Below are 27,780 nucleotides of genomic sequence, written 5' to 3'. Positions count from 1 at the left end.
TGCTTGATACGAGCAGATGTATTTATGGAACTTTATGAGACATGGAGCCTGACACCTAGTAAGGTGGCTCCTGAGTTGAGAAGGGCCTTATGCTGCAGATTTGGAAATAGGTGTCGAGGTTATGGGGCAAAGGGCAAAGGGCAAAGGTTCTTGTTTCTTGAGCCCACATCACGAAAATGTCGCCAATTAATCTGAACCAGACATGAGGTTTCAAGTGGCTTAACTGGATAGTAAGGATTCTTCCAGATGGCCCACAATTAAATTGGCAAAGGATGGTGATGTGTTAGTATCCATGGCTGTATCATAGATCTGATTACAATGAAAAACAGCAATTTGATTGTCTTAGATCTTTGGTCTATCATTCCAAATTTTTAAGTTACTGGATACTCTCTCTCTCTCTCTCTCTCTCTCTCTCTCTCAAAAGACATACAGAATGTGCATGTAAAGGAAAATAAAGGGAAAACTTACCAAATATACTGTTCACAAAGTATTTTTATTCATACAGAGGCTATATATAGTTACTGCAAGTTAAATAATGTTCATCCAAACATTCTCCTCCAATTACAAAGCTTTATTAAGTTGTGCTGTCCCACATACACAAATAACACGGATACATCTTATATCTGTGTTGCTGGCAAGGAGGAAGCAGAGCATTTAAAAATGAACACAGGTGATACATTGATGCAAGTGATATTCCAACAAATCAGTGTCTCTCTTCCCACAAACAAACTGAATGGCCTACTGGGACAGCATCAGATAAATTTTCATTGTGGAGGAGAGAGACTTCAAGCCTCACTTTGCATTTACAATGAACAATTGTCATTCAGTTGCTTTATAGATGGAAATTACCAACAATTCCATTAAACCATGTGTGTTATGGTAATATATAAAACATTACCATCTCAAAAGTATTGCAGAAACACACTTTCTCTTGTCGAAAATAGATACTATAGCTTGCTTTTTCAAGCAAGTTTTTCACACACAGCCTTGATGATATAAGCTCTGAAGTTTATTTGGATAATCTCAAATCTAGTACCAAATCATGCTGCTCAAACCACTTATGAACAAAATCATCTGCATCAGCAAAAGCTTTCTCTTTGGGATCACTTCAAACTTCACCAGACTTGAAGAAGCAAACAGTCTTGGTCACAGTGTTAAAATTTTTTATATTTTTTCCCAACTGGGAAATAAGAAAATTTAACACTGCAACCCAGACTGCTTGTTTCTTCAGACATACTATCATACATACTAGTTGCTGTACCTACCCCGTTATAAACCAGATAAAGGTTCACCAGACTTGTACTCATGTTTTTAGAAAGAGGGTAATTCTCTTAAAACTGGTATTGGGATTTCAGCTGAATGAACCACTGGATGTATGGCTGACGTTAAACCAGAATACTCTACTTTATATTAGTTTTTCTTGTTGTATCTCAGCAAATCATGTTGTTGTTGTTTTTATTGTTGTGGTCTTCAGTCAAAAGACTGGTTCAATACAGCCGCCCATGCTACTGTATCATCTGCAAGCCTCTTCATTTTTAAACAACTACTGCAAACTACACACTTCTGAATCTGCTTACTGTATTCGCCTTTTGGTCTCCCCCTATGATTTTTACCCCCATGCTTCCCTCCAATACAAAATTGGTGATCTCTTTATGTCTCAGAATGTGCCCTATCAACCAATCCCTTCTTCTAGTCAGATTTTCCCCAGTTCTATTCAGCACCTCCTCATTAGCTACATGATCCACCCATCCAATCTTCATCATTCTTCTGTAGCACCACATTTCAAAAGCCTCTATTCTCTTCTTGTCCAAAATGTTTATTGTCCAAGTTTCACTCCATACATGGCTACACTCTACACAAATACTTTCAGAAAAAGACTTCCTAACTCTTAAATCTATATTCTATGTTAGCAAATTTCTCTTCTTCAGAAGCACTTTCCTTGTCATTGTCTGTCTACATTTTATATTCTCTCTACATTGCCCATTGTCAGTTATTTTGCTGCCCAAATAGCAAAACTCATCTACTACTTAAAGTGCCTCATCTCATAATGTAATTCCCTCAGTGTCACCTGCTTTAATTCAACTAATAATCTATTATTCTTGTTTTGTTTTTGTTAATATTGATCTCATATACTCCTTTCAAGACACTGACCATTCTGTTAAACTGCTCTTCCAAGTGCTCTGCCGTCTCTGATAGAACAACAATGTCATCGGCAAATCTCAAAATTGTTATTTCTTTTCCCTGGACTTTAATTCATATTCCACATTTTTTGGTTTCCTTTATTACTTGTTCAATGTACAGATTGAATAACATCAGGGACAGACTACAACCCTGTCTCACTCCTTTCCCAACCACTTCTTACCTTTCATGCCCCTCGACTCTTATAGCTGCCATTCTGTCTGCGTACAAGTTGTAAATAACCTTTTGAACTCTGTATTTTACCCTTGCTACCCTCAGAATTTCAAAGAGAGTATTCCAGTCAACACTGTCAAAAGCTTTCTCTAAGACTACAAATGATATAAACACCGGTTTGCCTTTCCTTAACCTTCCTTCTAAAAAATGTAGTAGGGTCAGTACTTCCTTGTATGTTCCTACACTTCTCTGGAATTCAGACTGACCTTCCTCAATGTTGGCTTCTACCTGTTTTTTAATGTTAGTATTTTGCAATCATGACTTATTAAACTGACAGTTCTGTAATATTCACACATTAGGAACTGCTTTCTTTGGAATTGAAATTATTATATTCTTCTTGAAATCTGAAGGTATTTTACCCATCTCATACATCTTGCACACCAGATGGAAGTTTTGTCATGGTTGGCTTTCCCAACACTGACTGTAGTTCTGAAGGAATGTTTTCTACTACTAGGACATTGTTTTGACCAAAGACTTTTCACTGTTCTGTCAAATTCTTCATGCAGTATCTTATCTCCTGTCTCATCTTCACCTATGTCCTCTTCCATTTCTGTAACATTGGCTTCAAGTACACCTTCCTTGTATAAAACCCGTATATGCTCTCTCCACCTTTCCTTTTTTTGCTTCAGACTGCTTTTTCATCTGAGCTCTTGATATTCATAAAGCTGCTTCTCTTTTCTCCAGAGGTCTCTCTGACTTTCCTGTGGGCAGTATCTAGGTTTTGCCTAGTGACATATGCTTCTAAATCCCTACATTTGTCCTTTAGCCATTCCTGTCAGCCATTTTGCACTTCCTGCCAATCTCATTTTTTAGACATTTATATTCTCTTTCGCTTGCTTCATTTACTGCATTTTTATATTTTCTTCTTTCATCAGTTAAATTCAATATGTGCTTTGGGAGCTCCAATGTCAGGCACGTAATGGGGCCCCTTAGGGATATGGCTGCAAGGGAGAGCTCACCATCTGCAGCATTGTCGACAGGACTGACTGCAGACCTTTGGTACAGAGCAGAGTGGAGAATCTGAATCAGAGGCTGAGACGGTTCTGCAACCGTGTGGGCTGCAGATTCCTCAACTTGTACCATAGGGTGGTGGGGTTTAGGGTTCCACTGGATAGGTCAGGAGTCCACTACACACAGCAGGCGGCTACACAGGTAGCAGGGGTTGTGTGGCATGGACTGGGCAGTTTTTTTAGGTTTGATGGCCTCGGGCAAGTACAGAAAGGGCAACAGCCTCAAAGGGTGAGGGGCAAAGTCAGGACATGTGGAGACCAAGCAGCAATTGGTACTGTAATTGTAAACTGTTGAAGCTGCACTGGTAAAGTGCCGGAACTTCAAGCGCTGATAGAAAGCACCGAAGCTGGAATCGTTATAGGTACGGAAAGCTGGCTGAAGCCAGAGATAAATTCTGCTGAAATTTTTACAAAGGCACAAACGATGTTTAGAAAGGATAGGTTGCATGCAACCGGTGTGTTTGTTGCTGTTAGTAGTAGTTTATCCTGTAGTGAAATAGAAGTGGATAGTTCCTGTGAATTATTATGGGTAGAGGTTATACCCAACAACCGAGCTAGGTTAATAATTGGCTCCTTTTACTGACCTCCGACTCAGCAGCATTAGAGGCAGAACAATTGAGAGAAAATCTGGAATACATTTCACACAAAATTCCTCAGCATGTTATAGTCTTAGGTGGAGATTTCAATTTATCAGATATTGACTGGGACACTCAGATGTTTAGGACAGGTGGTAGGGACAGAGCATCGAGTGACATTATACTGAGTGCACTATCCGAAAATTACCTTGAGCAATTAAACAGAGATCCGACTCATGGAGATAACATCTTGGACCTACTGATAACAAACAGACCTGAACTTTTTGACTCTGTAAGCACAGAACAGGGAATCAGTGATCATAAGGCCATTGCAGCATCCCTGAATATGGAAGAAAATAGGAATATAAAAAAAGGGAGGAAGTTTTATCTGTTTAGCAAGAGAAATAGGAGGCAGATTTCAGACTAGCTAACAGACCAAAACGAAAATTTCTGTTCCGAAACTGACGATGTTGAGTGTTTATGGAAAAAGTTCAAGGCAATCGTAAAATGCGTTTTAGACCGGTACGTGCCGAGTAAAACTGTGAGGGATGGGAAAAACCCACCGTGGTTCAACAACAAAGTTAGGAAACTACTGCAAAAGCAAAGAGAGCTTCACTGAAAATTTAAACGCAGCCAAAACCTGTCAGACAGACAGAAGCTAAACGATGTCAAAGTCAGCGTAAGGAGGGTTGGGTTGTTTGGGGAAGGAGACCAGACAGCGAGGTCATCGGTCTCATCGAATTAGGGAAGGATGGGAAAGGAAGTCAGCCGTGCCCTTTCGAAGGAACCATCCCGGCATTTGCCTGAAGCGATTTAGGGAAATCACGGAAAACCTAAATCAGGAAGGCCGGACGCGGGATTGAACCGTCGTCCTCCCGAATGCGAGTCCAGCGTAAGGAGGGCTATGCGTGAAGTGTTCAGTGAATTCGAAAGTAAAATTCTATGTACCGACTTGACAGAAAATCCTAGGAAGTTCTGGTCTTATGTTAAATCAGTAAGTGGCTCAAAACAGCATATCCAGACACTCTGAGATGATAATGGCGTTGAAACAGAGGATGACACGTGTAAACACCTTTTTCCAAAGCTGTTTCACAGAGAAAGATCGCACTGCAGCTCCTTCTCTAAATCCTCGCATGAACGAAAAAATGGCTGACATCGAAATAAGTGCCCAAGGAATAGAAAAGCATTGAAATCACTCAACAGAGGAAAGTCCACTGGACCTGATGGGATAGCAATTCGATTCTACACAGAGTACGTGAAAGAACTTGCCCCCCTTCTAACAGCTGTGTACCGCAAGTCTCTAGGGGAACGGAAGGTTCCAAATGATTGGAAAAGAGCACAGGTAGTTCCAGTTTTCGAGAAGGGTCATCGAGCAGATGTGCAAAACTATAGGCCTATATCTCTGACATCGATCTGTTGTAGAATTTTGGAACATGTTTTTTGCTCGTGTATCATGTCATTTCTGGAAACCCAGAATCTACTCTGTAGGAATCAGCATGGATTACGGAAACAGTGATCGTTTGAGACTCAACTCACTTTATTTGTTTATGAGACCCAGAAAATATTAGATACAGGCTCCCAGGTAGATGCCATTTTTCTTGACTTCTGGAAGGCGTTCGATAAGGTTCCGCACTGTCGCCTGATAAACAAAGTAAGAGTCTACGGAATATCAGACCAGCTGTGTGGCTGGATTGAAGAGTTTTTAGCAAACACAACAGAGCATGTTGTTCTCAATGGAGAGACGTCTACAGACATTAAAGTAACCTCTGGCACCACAGGGGAGTGTTATGGGACCATTACTTTTCACAATATATATAAATGACCTAGTAGATAGTATTGGAAGTTCCATGCGGCTTTTCGCAGATGATGCTGTAGTATACAGAGAAGTTGCAGCATTAGAAAATTGCAGTGAAATGCAGGAAGATCTGCAGCGGATAGGCACTTGGTGCAGGGAGTGGCAACTGACCCTTAACGTAGACAAATGTAATGTATTGCGAATACATAGCAAGAAGGATCCTTTATTGTATGATTATATGATAGCGGGACAAACACTGGTAGCAGTTACTTCTGTAAAATATCTGGGAGTATGCGTACGGAACGATTTGAAGTGGAATGATCATATAAAATTAATTGTAGGTAAGGCGGGTGCCAGGTTGAGATTCATTGGGAGAGTCCTTTGAAAATGTAGTCCATCAACAAAGGAGGTGGCTTACAAAACACTTGTTCGACCTGTACTTGAGTATTGCTCGTCAGTGTGGGATCCGTACCAGGTCGGGTTGATGGAGGAGATAGAGAAGATCCAAAGAAGAGCGGCACCTTTCGTCACAGGGTTATTTGGTAAGCGTGATAGCGTTACGGAGATGTTCAGCAAACTCAAGTGGCAGACTCTGTAAGAGAGGGGCTCTGCATCGTGGTGCAGCTTGTTGTCCAGGTTTCAAGAAAGTGCGTTTCTGGAAGAGGTATCAAATATATTGCTTCCCCCTACTTATACCTTCCGAGCAGATCACGAATGTAAAATTAGAGAGATTCGAGCGCGCACGGAGGCTTTCCGGCAGTTGTTCTTCCTACAAATCATACGCAACTGGGACAGGAAAGGCAGGTAATGACAGTGGCACGTAAAGTGCCCTCTGCCACACACCGTTGGGTGGCTTGCAGAGTATAAATGTAGATGTAGACGTTATCCAAGAATTTTTACAAGACCCTGTCTTCATACCTACTCAACTCACTGCTGCCTACACTGTTTCATCTCTCAGAACTCTCTGCTGTTCTTGAGTCTTGCCTAATGCTCCCTCTGAAACTACATCTACATCAATACTGCGCAAATCAACCTTATGGGATGTGGTAGAGGGTGCCTGTACCACTACTAGTCATTTCCTTTCCTGTTCCACTCACAGATGGAACAAGGGAAAAACGACTATCTATGCGTCTCCGTATGGGCCCTAATCTCTCATATCTTATCTTCATGCTCCTTGCATGCAATGTATTTTGGAGGCAACGGAATCATTCTGCAGTCAGCTTCAAATGCCTGTTCTCTAAATTTCCTCAATAGTTTTCCTCACAAAGAATGTTGCCTACCCTCCACGAATTCCCATTGAGATCCTGAAGCATCACCTTAACACTTGCATGTTGTTTGAACCTACCCATAACACACCTAGCAGCCTGCCTACGAATTGCTTCGATGTCTTCCTTTAATCTGAACTGGTACGAATCCCTAACACTCGAGCAGTATTCAAGCATAGGCCATACTAGCATCCCATATGTGGCCTCCTTTACATATGAACCACAATTTCCTAGAATTCTCCCGATAAACTGAAGTCAACCATTCACCTTTCCTGCTACAATCCTCACATGCTCGTTCCATTTTAAATCGCTTTGCTGTGTTATGCCCAGATATTTATACAATGTGATTGTGTCAAGAGGACACTACTAATGCTGCATCTGAACATTACGGGTTTGTTTTTCCTACTCATATGCATTAACTTACTTTTTTTATATTTGGAGCCAGGTGCCTTTCATCGCACTAACTAGGAATTTTGTCTAAGTCAGCTTGTATTCTCGTACAGCCACTCAAAGACTACATCTTACTGCACACTAGAGCATTGTCAACATTGCTGCCCACCCTGTCCACCAAATCATTTATGTATCTAAAAAGAAAGATGATGAAACTTACCAAACAAAAGCGCTGGCAGGTCGATAGACACACAAACAAACACAAACATACACACAAAATTCTAGCTTTCGCAACCAATGGTTGCCTCGTCAGGAAAGAGGGAAGGAGAAGGAAAGACAAAAGGATATGGGTTTTAAGGGAGAGGGTAAGGAGTCATTCCAATCCCGGGAGCGGAAAGACTTACCTTAGGGGGAAAAAAGGACAGGTATACACTCGCACACACACACATATCCATGGATGTTTCCTTCTATTATATTGATATCATTAATTTGAATCCAACAATTACGGGTCTTTAAATATGTCTGCTTGTGTCTGTATGTGTGGATGGATATGTGTGTGTGTGCGAGTGTATACCTGTCCTTTTTTCCCCCTAAGGTAAGTCTTTCCGCTCCCGGGATTGGAATGACTCCTTACCCTCTCCCTTAAAACCCATATCCTTTTGTCTTTCCTTCTCCTTCCCTCTTTCCTGACGAGGCAACCATTGGTTGCGAAAGCTAGAATTTTGTGTGTATGTTTGTGTTTGTTTGTGTGTCTATCGACCTGCCAGCGCTTTTGTTTGGTAAGTTTCATCATCTTTCTTTTTAGATATATTTTTCCCACGTGGAATGTTTCCCTCTATTATATTCAAATCATTTATGTATATAGAGAATAACAGCAGTCCTGTCACACTTCCCTGGGACACTCCTGACAATACCCTTGTCTATGACAAAGACCCGCCATCGAGGACTACATACTGAGTCATATAAGAAGCCTTCGAACCACTCACATATCTGTAAATCTATTCCATATGCCCATACCTTCTTTAACAGCCTGCAACGGGGCACCGTGTCAAACATTTCCCAGAAATGTAGAAATATGAAATCTGCCTGTTGCCCTTCATTCATAGTTTGCAGTATGTCACGTGACAAAAGGGCAAGGTGAGTTTCACATGAGTGATGCATTCTAAACTTGTGCTGATTTGTGGACATAAGCTTCTCGCTTTCAAGAAAATTTATCATATTTGAACAGGGGATATGCTCAAGGATTCTACACTAAACTGATGTTATGGCTAATGGTCTGTAAATTTGTCATTGGTTGGTTTGTGGGATTAAAGGGACCAGACTGCGATGGTCATCGGTCCCTTTTACCAAAACAATTAAAACCGCCCAAAGAGAATAAAAAACGAACAGCAGGAAAGACGTCAGACGACACAGGACGAGAAACACTCCGACAGAGATCAGACAAAACAAATTAAAACACACAGAGTGTGACGGTGGTTGGCTGACCATAGAGAAAAAAAAAGAGGAAAAGCCAACCACCAAGAACACATTAAAAACTCAGTTTAAAATCAGAGGCTAAAAACCAGAATCAACACTAAAAAACAAACACTCAGGTTAAACTATAAAAACCCCTGCCCGAATAAAACGCAAAACCAAGTCCACCATGGCAGAGTCATCTAGTAAAAGGGCAGGGTGCGTATCAAGCAGCGCAAATGTCTGCCTGAGCACAGTTAAAAGCAGACAAGTTAATAAAATGTGCACCACCGTCAAAACCGCCCCACAGCGACAGGGAGGCGGGTCCTCACGACACAATAAATAACTGCGAGACAGTCGGGTGTGGCCAATGCTGAGCCGACAAAGAACAACTGAATCTCTGCGAGTGGCTCGCATGGATGACTGCCACACATGCGTCGTCGCCTTTAGAGAACGGAGTTTGTTTGGCGTGGGCAGATTGCGCCATTCAGTATCCCAAAGCGAGAGAACTTTGCGGGGGAAGACTGCCCGCAAATCAGTCTCCGGGAGGCCAATGCCCAGGGTGGGTTCACTGGTGGCCTGTTTGGCCAGGCGGTCAACACGTTCATTGCCCGGGATACTGACGTGACCAGGGGTCCATACAAAGACCACAGAGTGGCCGCAACGCGCAATAGTATGCAGGGACTCATGGGTAACCATCACCAGACGAGAACGAGGAAAACACTGGTTGAGAGCATGTAAACCGCTCAGGGAATCGCTACAGATAACGAAGGACTCACCTGAGCAGGAGCGGATATACTCTAGGGCATGAAAGATGGCGACTAGCTCAGCAGTGTAAATGCTGCAGCCATCCGGCAAGAAACGTTGTTCGGAATGGTCCCGTAGAGTTAGCGCATACCCGACACAACCAGCAACCATTGAACCGTCAGTGTAAACAATTCCACAGCCCTGATACGTGGCCAGGATGGAATAAAAGCAGCGGCGGAAGGCCTCTGGAGGGACTGAGTCCTTCGAGCCCTGTGCCAAGTCGAACCGAAGGCAAGGGCGAGGAACACACCACGGGGCTGTACGCAGAGGTGCCCGGAAAGGAGGTGGAACAGGGAAAAACCCAAGCCTGGAGAGAAGCTCCTTGACGCGTACGGCGATCGGACAACCCGACCGGGGCCGATGTTCTGGCAGATGGACGACTGACTGCGGGAACAGGACACGGTAATTTGGATGCCCGGGCAAGCTAAAAACATGGGCAGCATAAGCAGCCAGTAATTGTTGGCGTTGTAACCGCAGTGGAGGGACACCTGCCTCCACTAGTAAGCTGTCCACAGGGCTGGTGTGGAAAGCACCAGTGGCAAGGCGTATCCCGCTGTGGAGAATGGGGTCCAGCACCCGTAACGCAGATGGGGATGCTGAGCCATAAGCCAGGCTCCCAAAATCCAGACGGGACTGGATTAATGTCTGGTAGAGCTGCAACAGGGTAGATCGGTCGGCGCCCCAGTGGGTGTGGCTCAAGCATCTCAGAGCGTTTAGATGCCGCCAACACGCCTGTTTAAGCTGCCGGATATGAGGCAGCCAAGTCAACCGGGCATCGAAAACCACCCCTAAAAACCTCTGTGATTCCACCACTGAAAGAAGTTTGCCGGCAAGATAAAGCCGCGGCTCCGGGTGGACAGTACGTCGCCGGCAGAAATGCTTAACGCAGGTCTTGGCTGCCAAAAACTGGAACCCATCAGCTACAGCCCAAGACTGCGCCTTGCGGATAGCGCCCTGTAGTTGACGTTCAACATTTGCAATGCCAATAGAGCTGTAGAAAGGCAGAAGTCGTCAGCATACAGGAAAGCGGTGACAGAATTTCCCACGGCCGCAGCGAGCCCGTTAATGACTATTAAAAACAGGCAGACACTTAAAACAGAACCCTGTGGCACACCGGTCTCCTGGACGTGGGAGGAACTAGATGAGGCCGCGACTTGCACGCGGAAGGTACGACACGACAGGAAATTTCTGATAAAGATCGGCAGAGGGCCCCGAAGACCCCATCCATGAAGCGTGGAAAGGATGTGATGACGCCACATCGTATCGTACGCCTTCCACATGTCGAAAAAGACAGCGACCAGGTGCTGACGGCGGGCAAAGGCAGTATGGATGGCCGACTCCAGGCTCACCAGACTGTCGGCGGCAGAGCGGTCTTTACGGAACCCACCCTGAGATGGAGCCACAAGGCCCCGAGACTCCAGTACCCAATTCAAGCGCCGGCTCACCATTCGCTCGAGAAGCTTGCAAAGAACGTTGATGAGGCTAATGGGGCGGTAGCTGTCCACCTCCAAAGGGCTCTTGCCCGGTTTCAAAACGGGGATGACAATGCTCTCCCGCCATTGCGACGGAAACTCACCCTCAACCCAGAGACGCTTGTACAGGTCGAGGAGGCGTCGCTTGCAGTCCACTGAAAGGTGTTTCAGCATCTGACAGTGGATGCTATCTGGCCCAGGAGCGGTATCAGGGCAAGCGGCAAGGGCACTGTGAAATTCCCACTCACTGACTGGAGCATTGTAGGATTCAGAAGTGTGGGTGCGAAAAGAAAGGCTCCGACGTTCCATCCGCTCTTTAATGGAGCGGAAGGCCTGGGGGTAATTCGCAGAAGTGGAACTCATAGCAAAATGCTCTGCTAAGCGGTTTGCAATGACGCCGGAGTCTGTACAAACTGCTCCATTCAGTGAGAGCGCAGGGACGCCGACAGGGGTCCGATAGCCATAGAGGCGTCGGATCTTGGCCCAGACCTGCGATGGAGAGACATGGAGGCCAATGGTGGACATATACCGCTCCCAGCACTCCTGCTTGCTTTGGCGGATAAGGCGGCGGGCCCGCGCTCGCAGCCGTTTGAAGGTGATGAGGTGTTCAATGCAGGGATGTCGCTTGTGACGCTGTAGCGCCCGCCGGTGATCTTTAATCGCTGCAGCGATCTCAGGCGACCACCAAGGCACAGTCCGCCGCCGAGGGGCCCAGAGGAACGGGGAATGGCAGATTCGGCGGCAGTAACGATGCCGGTGGTGACCGATTGAACCACCGCATCAATGTCGTCATTAGAGAGAGGCTCAATAGCGGCAGTGGAGGAGAACAAGTCCCAGTCAGCCTTATTCATAGCCCATCTGCTAGGGCGCACAGAAGAGTGACGCTGTGGTAGTGACAGAAAGATTGGAAAGTGGTCACTACCACACAGGTCGTCATGCAAACTCCATTGGACAGACGGTAAGAGGCTAGGGCTACAGATTGAAAGGTCAATGGCGGAGTATGTGCCATGCGCCACACTGAAGTGTGTGAAGGCACCATCATTTAAAACCGAGAGATCGAGCTGCGACAATAAATGCTCAACGGTGGCGCCTCGACCTGTTTCCACTGACCCACCCCACAGAGGGTTATGGGCACTGAAGTCGCCCAATAGCAAGAAAGGTGGCGGCAATTGGGCTATCAGCGCAGCCAGGACATGCTGCGAGGCATCACCATCCGGTGGAAGGTAAAGACTGCAGATGGTAACAGCCTGTGGCGTCCACACCCGAACAGCGACAGCCTCTAAAGGTGTGTGGAGAGGGACAGACTCGCTGTGCAGAGAGTAAAGGACATAGAGGCAGACACCACCAGACACCCTTTCATATGCTGCCCGGTTCTGATAATAACCCCGATAGCCACGGAGGGCGGGGGTTCGCATTGCTGGAAACCAAGTTTTCTGAAGAGCAATGCAGAAGAAAGGGTGAAGGCTGATAAGTTGGCGGAGCTCAGCTAGATGGTGGAAGAAACCGCTGCAGTTCCACTGGAGGATGGTATTGTCCATGGCGGAGAAAGGCGTGACGGGACTGGGAAGGCAGATTACGCCGCTGGGTCACCTGCTGCCTCCGATGGAGCACCCGTGCAAGTGCTATCCATTGCGTCTGAGGGACTGGCGAGATCGAGGTCCTCAGTGGACGCAAGGATCTCCACCTCATCGTCAGACGCAGAGCTTTTAGGTACCGGTGGAGTAGGTGCCACCGCAGGGGTCTTGGTCTTACGGGTCTTCAAAGTCGTTTTCTCTCGCTGTTCCTTTGGTTGCCGTTGTTGAGAGGGCTTGTTGGAGTCAGTCTCCGGGACCGAAGAGGATCGCGAAGCCGGTCGACCAGCGACCTGTGGCGTCTGCAGCCACTGGTTGGTGTCTGCTGTGCCGCTGGTAGGAACCTGGGAAGGGAGTGACCCAAGGGATCCCTTCCGAGCGAGAGAAGCCGAAGAAGACTTACGCTTCTCCGGCTTAGAAGTGGGGACTGGTGTCCCCAGCGGTTTAGTGGGTGCTGCTCCCGAGGTAGATGGTGTGGGAGCAACAGCGAGAGAAGGGGCCCCCATCGTCAAGGGGGCAGGTGAGGTCCTCTGACTCTGAGAGCTGATGGTATGACTTGCAGCTGAAGGAGCTGGAGCAGGAGTGACAGTGGAGGCATAAGAAGACATCATGCGCACGGGATGTAGCCGTTCAAATTTCCGCTTAGCCTCAGTGTAGGTCAGTCGGTCCAGGGTCTTATATTCCATGATCTTACGTTCTTTCTGGAAGATTCTGCAGTCTGGCGAGCAAGGTGAATGGTGCTCCCCGCAGTTGACACAGATGGGAGGCGGGGCACATGGAGTATCGGGATGAGATGGGCGTCCACAATCTCAACATGTGAGGCTAGAAGTACAGCGAGAGGACATGTGACCGAACTTCCAGCACTTAAAGCACCGCATCGGGGGAGGGATATAGGGTTTGACGTCACATCGGTAGACCATCGTCTTCACCTTCTCTGGTAATGTATCACCTTCGAAGGCCAAGATGAAGGCACCGGTAGCTACCTGATTGTCCCTCAGACCCCGATGAACGCACCGGACGAAATGTACACCACGGCGCTCTAAATAGGCGCGCAGCTCGTCATCAGACTGCAAAAGTAGGTCCCGATGGAAAATAATACCCTGGACCATATTTAAACTCTTATGTGGGGTGATGGTAACGTTAACATCCCCCAACTTGTCACAAGCAAGTAACCTGCGTGACTGGGCAGAGGATGCCGTTTTTATCAAAACTGACCCAGAGCGCATTTTGGACAAGCCCTCCACCTCCCCAAACTTGTCCTCTAAATGCTCTACAAAGAACTGAGGCTTCACGGATAGAAACGAGTCACCATCAGCTCTGGTACAGACGAGATACCTGGGCGAAGACACGTCACTGTCATTCATTGCCTTTCGTTCCTCCCATGGTGTGGCCAGGGAGGGGAACGATTTGGGGTCATAAACGTTAGCTTTAAAATGAGCCCTCGAACGCTTAGAGACTGCTGGTGGCTGGCCGCCAGCGAGAGATGATGTACCACGGTTCATTGCGGGTCATCCGCCCTGATGCCACCTACTCCGACCAAGGGCCCTCCCCACGGGCGCCACCCAGCCGCAGCAATGGCCACCTGGCAGGATGGCCGTTGCCGGGAGTCCTCATGCCCCAGGGAGATGGGCATCTACTCCGTGGCATACGTGAGGAGTTAACGGCACAGGCATCAGTAGAGCGATCCCTGTGTTGTCAGGGGGCTACAACCAACAGGGTACATGGCGGCCCCACCACAACAGACTGGCTACCGTGCTGGATCTTAGGTGCAAAAATGTCCAAGGTCGTCGTCGCAGTTAAAAGCAACACTGCAGAGTGCAGCGTGGGAATCGCACCCAGGGACGGATCCTCGCCCAAGAGATGGAAAACAAGCGGGACACCATTGCAACGACGAAAAAGCCGGCTAAAGGTCTCAATGCACAACGGATACAGTGCACCATGTAAGGCGCCCGTCCCCAATTGGCTCGCTCTTCGGAATAATTTAGAAAGATGGAGGTCAAACCCGAGAGGGGACCATCACATAAGGCCGAAACATGTGAGACTCCTTTTAGTCGCCTCTTATGACAGGCAGGAATACCGCGGGCCTATTCTAACCCCCGAACCCGCAGGGGGGGGGTAATTTTGTGGATCCATTGTTTTGCCCTTCTTACACACAGGAGTCATCTGTGTTTTTTTTCCAGCTGCTTGGAAATTTGCACTGGATGAGAGATTGATGATAAGTGCAAGCTAAATAAGAGGGTCAATGCCACAGAGCACTCTTTGAAAAACTGAGTTCGGATTCCGTCTGGAACTGGTGACATTTGTTTTCAATTCCTTCAGTTGTTTCTCTATTTCAAGGATGCTTAATTCTATGTTGTCCATATGGGAGTCTGTTTGATGGTCAAACAACAGTATGTTTGTGCGATTCTCCTGTGTGAATAATTTATTGAACATGAAATGTTTTTCGTTTTGCAATTTTCAACTGCCACACCAGGCTGGTCAACACATGACTGGCTGGAAGCCTCAGACCCACGTAGTTACTGTACACAGGACCTGAATTTTCTCAGGTTCTTAGCCGGGGGGGGGGGGGGGGGGGGGGGTAGGGAATTATATGATCTTCAAATGAAAGTTTATCACAATCACATGCTCTCTTCGTTCACACTCGTAAACGCTTGGCACACTGCTTGCACATTTTGTGGGGAGCCCATGATTGATCATCACCAATTTTCACATTAAAATAGGTTTGCCTGACAAATGTACTGATGTTTGTCCTTTGACTGGGAATAGTAAAACTGGCAAACGTTTAACAAAATGAATTGAGGCTGTTTAGTCATTAAAGTGCAGACTGCCAGAGGCAGACATAAGGAAAGGTTCCAGTTCAACTAAACACTGCTAACCTATTATACAAACACGAACTCTGACTACACATCAGAATGTGCTTCACTATATCAGAGTGATACATATAGTCTCACTACAGTAGCTCAACTGTCATTCAACTGGTCTAGACAACGCAAACCTGTCACTAGTCTAAAATTGTGTCATTCATCCCTCCCCTCACCAGCAACCGTGCTCAATCCTGCAGAGAGGGACCACATTCACACAAGGTGTACAGAAGAAACTTGCCATGTTAGAAGAAAACTAGCTACAGTTTTGAAATTATCATGCCCATTTAACTCTGCAATAACTCAAAATTCAAACTCAACAGAAGTTGTGTTACAAACTGTTCTCCATTGTTATAGATTGGGCCTTCAAAAGTGAAACAACTGTCAATCTGGATGTGGCTGGACAGAAGGATAAAGAAAAAAGCGGTGGGTTTGCTATAGGATGACAATGGGAAAGGCTTTTTCCCCCTGCCCACGAATGCACGACAATGGGCTTGGACGATGTTTGTGACCTACGATGAGTCTGGTGGTAACAGGATGTGACCTACGATGAGTCTGGTGGTAACAGGATAGGGACTGTGGAAAGTTGGTGAAGGAAATGAGTGGTGTCTCGGATGTAGAATGAAAGTTTACAGACTATAGTTTCAAGATGTTGGTCACCAAAGGTAAAGGTTCAGTCTGTGGAAGCACTGAACCAGCTGCAATGGTATGACCTTGGAGGGAGGGGGGGGGGGGGGGGTTTGTGGAGTAGGTTAAAATGTAGGAGAGTGGAGACTGGGTTGCTAGTGTGATGAGGCAGGTGTATTCAGGTGTTTGGTTTTGCGATGGACCTAAGACCTCGAGGAGCTGCTTAAGTCATACTGGACTCGTAGGATTCGATCAGGTCTTAAGGCTAGTATGCAGAGGGGTCAGCTACAGTCATTGCCGTTCATGACCACACTGGTGGAGCCTTTGTCCACAGGAAGGATGATAAGGTCTGCATTGATTTTCATGCAACAGATACCCGTGTGCTCCATATCAGTGATGCTGTATTCTGTGGGGAGGATTTTACGAAGGAAGGCTGGAAGTGAGAAATTTTTAAAATATTACCTGGGGGTGACTGGATGAAAGGGGAGGAAGATCACAGCTGGAGATACATTAGAACTGTTTAAAACAAGGGTCTTCCTTGAGTTTTTGGCTGGCTGTTGTCAGCGGGGGGCACGATAAAGAACTAAGAATCCGTAAAGGAAAATTGGCCCTTTGGAAGTTCAGCATGACTGTACTTAGGTTTTGGGCTACAGATGAGGTGTTTCAAATACACTAAGGATTCTGCAGGGGTCAGAGTTTCAGCTGAAAGACTGACAATAGTGTTGGGGGATGGGTGTTCAGAAGCAGTGTGTCACAGAGGTTGGACAAAGTTTTTGGCATTGTGGAAGGTGAAGTTAAGTGAGCAAGGCATAATCAGACAACTATGAGGGATTTGATGGGGGGAGGTATCAAAATGACTAGAAATAACTCCAGGCTTCACATCCATCCCAGTAGCAGACACCTGAAACCATCTTCCTCTTCATATCAGCAACCCCCCCCCCCCCCCCACTCCTGCCTTTTATATACTCTCCAAAATCCACACAACTCTGTACTGGTTGTCCCATCATGGCTTGTTACAGTGCTCTCATAGAAAGAATCTCTGCCTCTGAAGACTTTCACCCCCAAACTGTTGTTCACAAGCTCCCATCCTACTGCCAAGACACTGCTAACTTTCTTCACCACCTTTCCACTGTTCTTGTCTCATTACCATCAGATTCCTTGTTGGTCACTGTGGATACTGTTCTGTTTTGTTTTGTTTTAGGATGCAAAAACAACTAGGGCCCATCACTGTGGATACGAAACATTGTACACCAACATTCCCCTCATCCATGGTCTTGCGGCCTTGGAACACTACCATTCACAATGTTCTCCTGATATGGAACCCACCACCTCTTTCTTAATCCTCTTAGCCAACCACATCCTGATCCACAATTATTTTACTTTTGAAGGCAAAATCTGAAACCAAAGCAGTATGGATGTGTAGGTCTACAGAGGCAGAGGTTCACTCTGTGGGAGCACAGTAGCAAGCCACAATGGGATAACCAGTAAAGGAGTCCTATAGGGTACCTAAAATACAAAAATTAAGTAACTTTGAAGAAAATTATATGCAAACAAATTAAAAAAAACTTTTAAATTCACATTTCAAATAACAAAGATTAATGGAGTACCTGATTAAAGGGATACCTTGACAGGGTAAATTAAGTAAATAAAATTACCTGATTTGGAGTTTGAATAGCACTAGAGATCATGATACTCTTGTGTATGCTCCTATTAACAAATAATAAAAACATAATTGCAGATGAATTTATGATACAGAATTAAGAGAGGAAACAGCATTTTGGACAACATGACTACTGGAATCAGGGACAGACAGTGCTTTTACCACGTGACCGTAGCTGAGAGCTATTTCTACTGTGTCATGAAAGCCTACTTGCCTATCTGACTCATAGTTACTTTAGTCTCAGACTGCCTGCATATAGTGAAGCTGTGGTACTGTTGTGTACATAGTTCCGCGTAGTCAGCGCATACACCACTTTCCCACTAGAGCGCACCCCGCTAAGCACAACAGCGCAGGCGCAGGGCTCGTCCGTCTCCGCACTACGAGATGGCACTATTTTAGAGACGGATCAAATTCTGCTTCTGCTGATCCGCGTATTAATATGTAATGCAGCCAATGAGATCACTGCTAACGTAGAACCTTTTCTCCTCGCGGATCACACTCGCGCAGTGATACCTGAATGCTCAAGGTATTACAACGAGTGTACAGACCTCCGATGAGTCAGTCTGCATTAGTCTATAGTCAAGTTTCAGTCTGCGCATAATAAGATTATCATATTCCTGTACATAGCCATGAAGAGAAATGTATAGGCACTTTGTCAAGTATCAGAGCTATGTGAGAATAAGATTAACGTACCAAGACCAAAGGAACTTCAGATTGTCAATTGTAAATAGCATCCAGAATCAAGTTAAGTAAGGTCTATGATTTTTATTATTTTAATAAATGTGTGTGAAAATTAATCAAGTTCTGTTTAAAGTTGGTGACCGTCAATCTGCTACTCTAAGCGTGCAAGTGGCATTTCTATCGTCTGACCTAACGGCAGAAGATAAACACGCCACAATAAGACCACGAGACATATTGCTGACACTCACCTACTTCATTAGAGCGACAAGTCAAATAATCTGATGGTGTGTGTACCGAAGGTCTTACAGTACGCACACCACAGGTACCAAGCAGACATCCACTTACTGTCAAAGAAGTTAAACTAGCTACTTGGTTTTCATTATAAACTCATTTATGCCATCAACACCTTTCTGCATCTTCATCTGATACACAAGGAGCAGTCAAATGAAAGTGAAACAGAGAGAAAAAAAAGTAAGGAAACTGTTTATTATTTCAAAACTAATTTCAAAATACCATAACTGTCAATAAATTTATCCAAGAGACAAGATAGTTGGCATCTTCATGGAAAAGTGTTTGCGGCTGTGTAGGGAATCATGATTGTACCCAGACATGCACCTTTTGATGGGCATGAATGTTTTTCTTCAGGGCTCCAAAAATATGGAAGTTGTATTGGGAATGATTGGGACTGTAAGGAGGATGTTTAGGGGCTTCTTAACAGAACTTCTGCAGCATAATAAAAACAACCTTGGCAATATGTGTGCCTGCTCACATATTGCCTGTGTTACTATAAGCTAAAAGACTCCAGTATGCTGGTGATGTGTGCCTTTTTGCTAACCATAGCTTCACTAGGTGCGGTTAGCTGGAGAATGGATGTAGCTACGACTGAAATATGTGAGTGGTTTATTCACTACAAATCAAAAACTGTAGCAGTAGCTTGTACATCACTTACCCAGAAATTGGCGGCATTAACTAGAATTTCCTGTTGGGTCCGCATGTCTAATTTTTAAGAGTTGATTTTCAGTTTATAGATTTAGTTGCCACCAGCATATTGAATACTTCATACAAAATGTCCCACAATGGCTGAACATTTTGAGAAGTATCACAACTGCATGGTGGGGAACTGACTCTAAAATAGCAACAAATATTTATATAACATTTAGGCCTATCAGGTCAGTTTTCCATTATGGGTGCTTCATTTTTCAACATGTATAAAACATTGCTGGTACAGTACTTTGACTTTGTGTTGGGGCCATGAGAGCTTTTTAAGTCAAGACTTTACTTACTGAAGTAAGAGACGTGCCTCACCAACTCTGTTAATAAATGTCAACAAACATGTTTCTGACAGGCCAGCTATCTGTTCACCAACAGTGCCTGCTATGTGTGCTCCACAGCCTTCAGCATCTTCTGTGTACCAATTGTCAGCACATTCAGGAATAATAGCCTTTTGTAAAAAATGATCCTGGAAATGGCCACACAAGACACCACCGCTACCCTCACATTTGGAGTACCATAACTCCCTCCATCTGAGCATTTGCTTCGTCGTGGAATTGCACACGAATGGAGATACCCTCAGCTGGGTGTCAAGGTTCATAGAAAAGATGGTGTTTCTTTGGGTCACACTGTGTTTCATGAACCTATGCACACCAACCTGTACTTACAAACTACTACTGCTATCGTGCAAACAATGCAGCAGTGTATTATGGACTCTTGTTCACAGGGTTAGAGCTATCTCAGATTCAGAGAGCTTATCAGCAGAGCACAACCATCTCCACTCTGTGTTTGTTCAGAACACGTACTCTGATAAACAGTTTTGCAATGCATTTCGACTATCACACACTAAACCTCAAGAGAAATCCGAAGAAACAGTAAACTCCATGAGGATGATTTTTCCTACCTTATGTTGATGGTTTTCCCTTTAAAATTGACAGACTACTCAAAAAACATTGGATTAAGTATGTTCCACCCTCGACATCAATGTAAAGATGACCTATGTCTAAGACCAGGAATATATAAAATCCTGTGTCAGTGCGGTATATCATACACTGGCTAGACATGTCACACTGTTAAGGATGGACGCAATTAACATAGAAGTCACACCAGACTATGTCAGCCAGAAAAATCTGTTGCTGCTGAACACTGCCTTAACATGGGATGCAGAAGGCAGTATGGAGAAACCACGATCCTCTCTCTCATCCCCTCCACATACTGGGACTCCAACATTAAAAAAGCTGTCAAAATACACATAACTAACAGAGATATGGGATTTCAACTCTGGAAACCATTAGTGGCACTAAGACATCATCAGCCACAAACAAATGAACGCAATTTGTTAAAACAGATCAGAAATCACAGCCTGGGCAGCGAAGCTGGATAGCAACGCCTTGTCGGCATAAACATGTTGGGTCCGTGGCTTGCAACTGGGTTTTTTCGCAGCATGGGTGCAAAGATCATGGCCCATTTCTTGGGCGTCATTACCGCCCCGCCCCTGATGTCTGCACTTTTCTAGTGGGCCAGCACATGAATTTGTGAGCCACAACAACAATGTATCAGTCACACCTGAAAATACAAGCAGCTGTCTCTTAAAAATACTGCACCATCCAGTGCACAGGCATTCTGTGAGCCATCAAGAAAATCTGCTCTCCTTAAGACTAACTGAAATGTGCCACATTTTGTTCTACTTACAATTACAGTAAGTCAGGCATTACAGTTTGCCAAAAGCTGCCGCCATATAAAAATCAGAAGCTGCTGCAATACGGGAAGCCCTTTGATTTGGCCGACAGGCAAGTTGGGACACAATATCAATCACTACAGACTCCTAAAGCACCTTAATTCGACTACCCTCACGTGTAAAAGACTCCTTCAACAAGCTGTGAATCAACTAACAACCTACACAATTCCAGAAGCAATCAACTCAAATGAGAAAGTTCGTCACTCATATTTTTAAGGCCACATAAAGAGAAATGTGGCAATCTGTCTGGAACACTACAAACATTGTAAATGGCAGACATCACATCCTCTCCAACAAGATACTGCAAGCCAGTGTTGTTGCCACAATGTGAGAGAGAGAGTACATGTTTCTTCACAACGGTGTCAACTATATTGAGTATAACTACAATCTTCCTCCACATCCCTACCATGCAAATTTTAAGGGAACCCAATAATGTCAATGTAATTAAGTCTCTTTTGGGGATGCTAATCACATGCTGTTTGTGTGTGGGAAATATGAAAACTCTTATCAGTTATTCATTTTTTCTTGCATATTTTGCAAGGAGAAACATTACTGCTTTAACCAGCAGGACTTTTTTCTAAGCTAACTTTCCCTTAAATATTTTAAAAGCAAATTTCTTTTTCCGATTAACCATGGGACTCGAAGTATCTGCATCAAAATTAGTTATTTTGTAAAAGTTTTATTCCTGTTGTCAGCTAAGTCCCCCTATGACCCAAGGATCTTGCCGAAATGGGGTGGATTGCGTGTCTCAAAGATACGGATAGCTGTACTGTAGGTGCAGCCACAATGGAGGGATATTTCTGCAGAGGACAGAAGTCAAACAGCAGTCTTTCAGCAGTTGTAGGGGCAACAACCTGGATGACTGACTGATCTGTTCTTGCTATGCTGTTACTGCGAATTACCGAAAGCGAGAGGAAACTACAGCAGTTATATTTCGTGAGAGGCGGCAGCTTTGGTTAAATAATGATGACATCCTTTTGGGTAAATAGTCCCCCATTGAGATTTCATGTGGGGACTCCTCAAAAGGATGTGCTCACCAGGAAAAACATAACCGGCATTCTACAGCTCAGAATGTGGAATCTTAGGTCTCTTATTCAGTTAGGCAGGCTAGATAATTTGAATAAGGAAATGGACAGACTGAAATTAGGTATACCAGTGGGAATTAGCAAAATACAGTGGCAGCATGAACAGGACTTTTGGTGAAGTGAGTAAGAGTTACAAATACAAAATCAAATAGGGGTAGTGCAAGAGGAAGTCTAATAATGAACAAGAAAATAGGAATGCAGATAAGCTCCTACGCACACCAAAGTGAACACATTATTATAGCCAAGATAAACACAAAGCCAACACCCACCACATTAGTACAAGTTTATAAGCTGACTAGCTCTCCATATGATGAAGAAATTGAAAGAATGTATGATGAGAAGAAAAAATTATTCAGATAGTTAAGAGGAATAAAAATTTATATACAATCTGAACTTCAAATTAGAAAAAGGTGAGAAGAAAAGTTGTGGAACATGGATAGAGGAAAGGAATGACACATTTTGCACTGAGCATAATGTAATCGTCACTAACACTTAGTTCAATAATCATGAAAGAATTCTGTATACGTAGAAGAGACCTGGATACACAGGAAAGTTTCAAAAAAATTATGTAATAGTATGACAGAGATTTCAAAATTATATCTTAAAACTTCAAAACACTTCCAAAGGTAGATGTGGACTCTGAACCCTAGATTAAAAATGAAAAGATTGCAAAAAGGTAGGAAATTAATGAGAAGGGATCTGGACAAACTGAAAGAACCAGAGGTAATTGGGTGTTTCAGAAGCTAACAACTGAAACTTCCTGGCAGATTAAAACTGTGTGCCAGACCGATACCTGAACTCAGGACCTTTTGTGGGCAACTGCTCTACCATCTGAGGTACCCAAGCACGACTCACGAACCATTTCCACAGCCTCATCCCCATTAGTACCTTGTCTCCTACCTTGAGGCTGTGGGGACGGTTCGTGAATCGTGCTTGGGTAACTCAGATAGTAGAGCACTTGCCCGCGAAAGGCAGAGGTCCTGAGTTCTAGTCTCAGTCTGGCACACAGTTTTAATCTAGGGTGTTGTGTTGACCTCATCATCATTTCATCCTCATCACTGGCGCGCAAGTCGCCCAATGTGGCGTCGACTGAAAGAAGACTTTCACTTGGTGGCCAAACTTCCCCGGGTGGGGCTTCCTGGCCAACGACGCCATACACTCATTTCTAGGAAATCGGAGTTGTCAAGGAAAAACTTTTTTAGTCTGTTTTCAAATTTGACTTTGCTCTTTGTCAGACATTTCACTGAATAAGTGATCAAAAGTTTTGGCTGGGGCAGTGTTCACTACTTTTTGTACTTAGGACAATGCTAATGTGCAGAAATGAATGTCTTTTTTTCTTCTGGTAGCGTAATTAAGTACATCATTGTTCATTTAGATCCATAGTGGATTACTTACAACGTACTTCATGAGGGAACAAATATACTGTGTGAAGGAGTAGTCAGAATGCAGAACTTCTTAAACTGATGTCTGCAAAATGATCTTGGGTGAGCACCACATAATATTATTACAGCACATTTTTGAGCAATGAAGACTTACTTTCTTGGAGATCAGTTTCTTCAGAGCATTATTCCATAGGACATTATTGAATGAAAATATATAAAATATGTCAGTTTACTGGTTTGTTTCTCCCCAAGAATTGCAATGATTCTAAGTGCAAATGTGGGTGAAGTACATTGTTTTAAGAGTTCTAAAATGCACTCTTTCTGGTTTAAATTCTCATCAATATAGACACCAATTTTTTTTTCCACCCTACTTATTATTTCCTCACTGTGTGTTACACTCATATTTAACACAGTACATCTATATGTGCAGAACCGAATATGTTCTCTCTTTAAAAATTGAGAATGAGACCATTATCAGAAAACCAGTCAATAACACAGTTGAGAATATTGTTTACCACTTCTTATCTTGCTGTATGTGTGCTTGAGTGATTACAATACTAATGTATTCTAAAAAAAAATCTGCTTGTTGTATATTAGATGGAAGATCATCTACATATATGAGGAACACTGATGGATCTAAGAGTGATGCTTGGGGAACTACATATGCGATTTCTCCTCAGCCAGAGAAAGCTCCCCATATTGGTTGAATTACAAAGAACAACTCTCTGTATTCTCTCTGTTGTATATGACATTATCCACAAATTGGGTATACCATCAATTCCATAAAACCTCAGTTCATCTAGGCAGATATTGTGGTTCACACTGTCAAATGTCTTAGATAAACACACAAAACACCAACCAGTGCTGTTTTGTTACTTAATGCTTGCAAAATTTGGTAAGTGAATGTGCAAATCGTATTCTCAGTTGAATAACTCTCCTGAAAACCAAACTTTGATTTACTGAGGATAATACTGTTGCTCAGTTGGAATACTGTTCTACAATACACCACCTCAAAAATTTTGAAAAATGGTGTCAGTAGCAAAACAGGTTGGTAGCTGTTGACATCTCTCTTATTACCTTTCTTAAACAGAAGTTTAACAATAGCATATTTCAATCTCTGTACAAACATGCCTTGAGTTAAGAGATGCATTGGCCTACATATTTCGGATAAGGCAGGGCTTATTATATAGGAACAAATCTTTAGTACTCTGTTGGAAACACCCTCAAATCCATCTCAGATTTTATTTTTGACTGAATATATAATTAACCTTAATTTCAGAGGCAGCAGTTGGTCATACATTCATATGATTGAATTTCATGAGATTTGCGTTTTCAGCATACTGCTATGCTTTTTCACTTAAACTGCTTGTCCCTATATTTTCCACTACATTTAGGAAAGTATTATTAAAACACATTTTCTACCTATGAGTCATCATTTCTACCCCTTCTATTTAAGTCAATACTGACGTTACCCTGTTCTTTGGCTGATTGTTCTGTCTCTCATTTCACTAGATTCCATATAGCCGAAAGTCTGTTGCCAGAATTACTGATTTCTGACATGTGCATATTTGCTTTGGCGTAATTAATTATTCTATCTGATTTTCTACGAGGAGTATCTATACTGCACGGCACAGTCTTACTTATCCTACCTGTGCATCGAGCCACAGTTATTTCCTTGCTTGACCTTCATCAAATAAAATATCTCTTAGGGTCCTACCTTCTTTATCTACCCTGTTGGAAAGTCAACCACTGAGATTAAATTTTCCTAATGAAGATCTACATGCAATTATAATTAAAAATGAACTCTTTTTGAGTATTATTTCACAAGTGCACTATTCTCTGTGCTCATCACTACAAAATCTACTTATCTCGATGTTTTTGAACTTGTGTTGTCCAAATAGCCTCCTTTTCCCATATTCTACAGTGTAATCTCTTATATTTCACTTCTCTAACTCTGTGGCTGTATATCTATCTTTTCACAGCTCTCTAAATTTTCCAAACAGACAAGAAGCTCTTCTACCTTATTACTCAATCCTCTAACATTCTGATGAAATAAGCTAACCTTACTATTCTGTGCATTCTCAAGCATTTTAACTTCCATCATAACAGGATGCCCAAGTGCTAATTCTTGACTAAAAAAAAAAAAAAAAAAAGGGGGCACCTCTGTGATACCAGTAGCCACAAGGTGTGATTGTCTCCCTCCCCCCACCCCATACTATTTCTACAAGAAGCTCAGCCAGCTTATCTTGTACTGAAGTGAAATGTGGACAAAAGAAGAAGGCAGTAGTAACTTTTGAAATATAGAACTAAGAAGAATGCCGACGGTTAGATGGGTAGACTGTGTAACTTATGGGGATTGGGGAAAAAATTAATTTCTGGCACATCTCAAGTAATGAGGGATCGGTTAATTGGATACATCCTGAGGCATAAAGGAATCATGAGAGAATCAAGAGTAAACATTGTAGAGGAAGACAGTAGCTTAAGCAAATTCAAATGGATGTAGGTTGTTGTAGTTATTTAGAGATGCAGAGGCTTGCACACGACAGAGTAGCATGAAAAGGTGTTTGTGCTGAAACTTGTCCTCACCATATTTCCAAATAGAAAGAAGTTTAAGATTACTCTGAGTTGAACAACTCTCTGCAACTTTATAAATTTTCATACATATGGTAGCTTAAGTTGTTTGTTTCGTGTGTTAAGCATCATCGAACTTATCCAGCAGAAATACAAAACGATGGGCAAAAGATGAAAGGTACACAAATAAACGAACTAAATTACAAGATTAAACTACTTGCTTCAGTGTTTGTCTTTTGCTTCTTCGGTGGTGACGACTGCGTGGCTGGCTCATCCATGCACCGCTCATCACTTGCTAGATTGGTTCTCAGTGCCGATTCACGTTCGATACTTGGTTGATTCTGACTAATGTTGGAACCTCCATTGTTCTTTTTTTCACCATGTTCGGGCTCTAGATGTAACATAAACGGTTCTGTGTCTAGTAATTTGCGTTCCTTCAAACAGCTGCTGAGCCATTTCGTAGTCACTATTTCCACATGAAAGCAGTCTACATGCATACTTTTCAGAATCTCGTAACACTTATCTGGTTTATTAAGGAAAGATTCGTCAACAATTATAAGAATACGAGAACTGTCCATTTTTTCTGCACACTTTGTCACAGTTCCCCCCATTTTTTGAATGTTATTTCTCAATACAGTTAGTCTTGTGTTGCCGATACGGGCTGGTAATATGTAATATGTACGATCTGCAAATATTTGTTGGGGACGAGACTCCATCTTTCCCTGTTAACAGCATTCCAAGGTTAGAGACGATACTAATGTTCACGTGTACGATATTAATTTGGCATCACCAACATTGCAGAGAACATTTACATGAAATACCTAATGTCTCCGTCTTTCGATATATCTACGTGACGCCCTTGCAGTGTTATTTTATATTTTTAACAGCAACGTCCCGCAAATAACTAACGCCCACAACATCGTTGGCACCTTGTCTCCCTTACAAAACAACGTATGTAATATAGATATACAAATCACTACAGCAGTACAGCTGACGCAGGTCAGTTTGAATCTGGTGGTGCATTTGGCAGTATTGCCAACTGGCGGAAGCTGTCAAACTCTAATTTAGTAATGTGACATTTAAGGTCGATCTACGCTACACGTAACGTCACGCCACGGACCGGCAACGTCACGCAAAAATATTCATAATATGTTTTGAATGGTATTATGCATAGAGAAATTATCTCTGGAGTGAGCATTGCGTTCTGCGCATGTTGTCAACATTAAACCAGGATTGTCACGTGTTTTCGGGACTTCGCTGTGCGTGTGTGCATTCCGCAGCGTTTGAAGTTTATAATGTTAAGAGTTTTTGTTGTGTTTCACGTTTGCTGATAGTGTAATAGCGATGATGAATTACTGTTGTTGCTACGGATGCAAAGAAAAATATGTGAATGTAGGGATCGTAACTTTTCATGGGTAATACCATGTAGCTCTAAT

The 27,780-nt window shown here is 43.6% G+C and overlaps 1 protein-coding gene across 2 annotated transcripts in view; it reads right to left on the bottom strand.

The window, feature by feature from the left end:
* LOC124619411 (DNA polymerase lambda-like) overlaps window positions 1-27,353 on the bottom strand; it is a 178,196-nt gene extending 150,843 nt beyond the window's left edge. Inside the window, exon 1 of one of the 2 annotated variants that reach the window (XM_047145771.1) lies at window positions 26,566-27,353. In XM_047145771.1, the coding sequence (XP_047001727.1) occupies window positions 26,566-27,060 (495 nt within the window). In that variant the 5' untranslated portion in view covers window positions 27,061-27,353. The remainder of the gene's footprint in view (window positions 1-26,565) is intronic. The other variant, XM_047145770.1, reaches the window with a different exon arrangement.
* Window positions 27,354-27,780: the final 427 nt, after the last annotated feature.

The sequence above is a fragment of the Schistocerca americana genome, chromosome 6 (genome assembly GCF_021461395.2).
Source record: "Schistocerca americana isolate TAMUIC-IGC-003095 chromosome 6, iqSchAmer2.1, whole genome shotgun sequence".
In the NCBI taxonomy this organism is placed as follows: domain Eukaryota; kingdom Metazoa; phylum Arthropoda; class Insecta; order Orthoptera; family Acrididae; genus Schistocerca; species Schistocerca americana.
The sequence above is the reverse complement of the archived record's forward strand: the minus strand, read 5'-3'. Positions and strand labels throughout refer to the sequence as shown.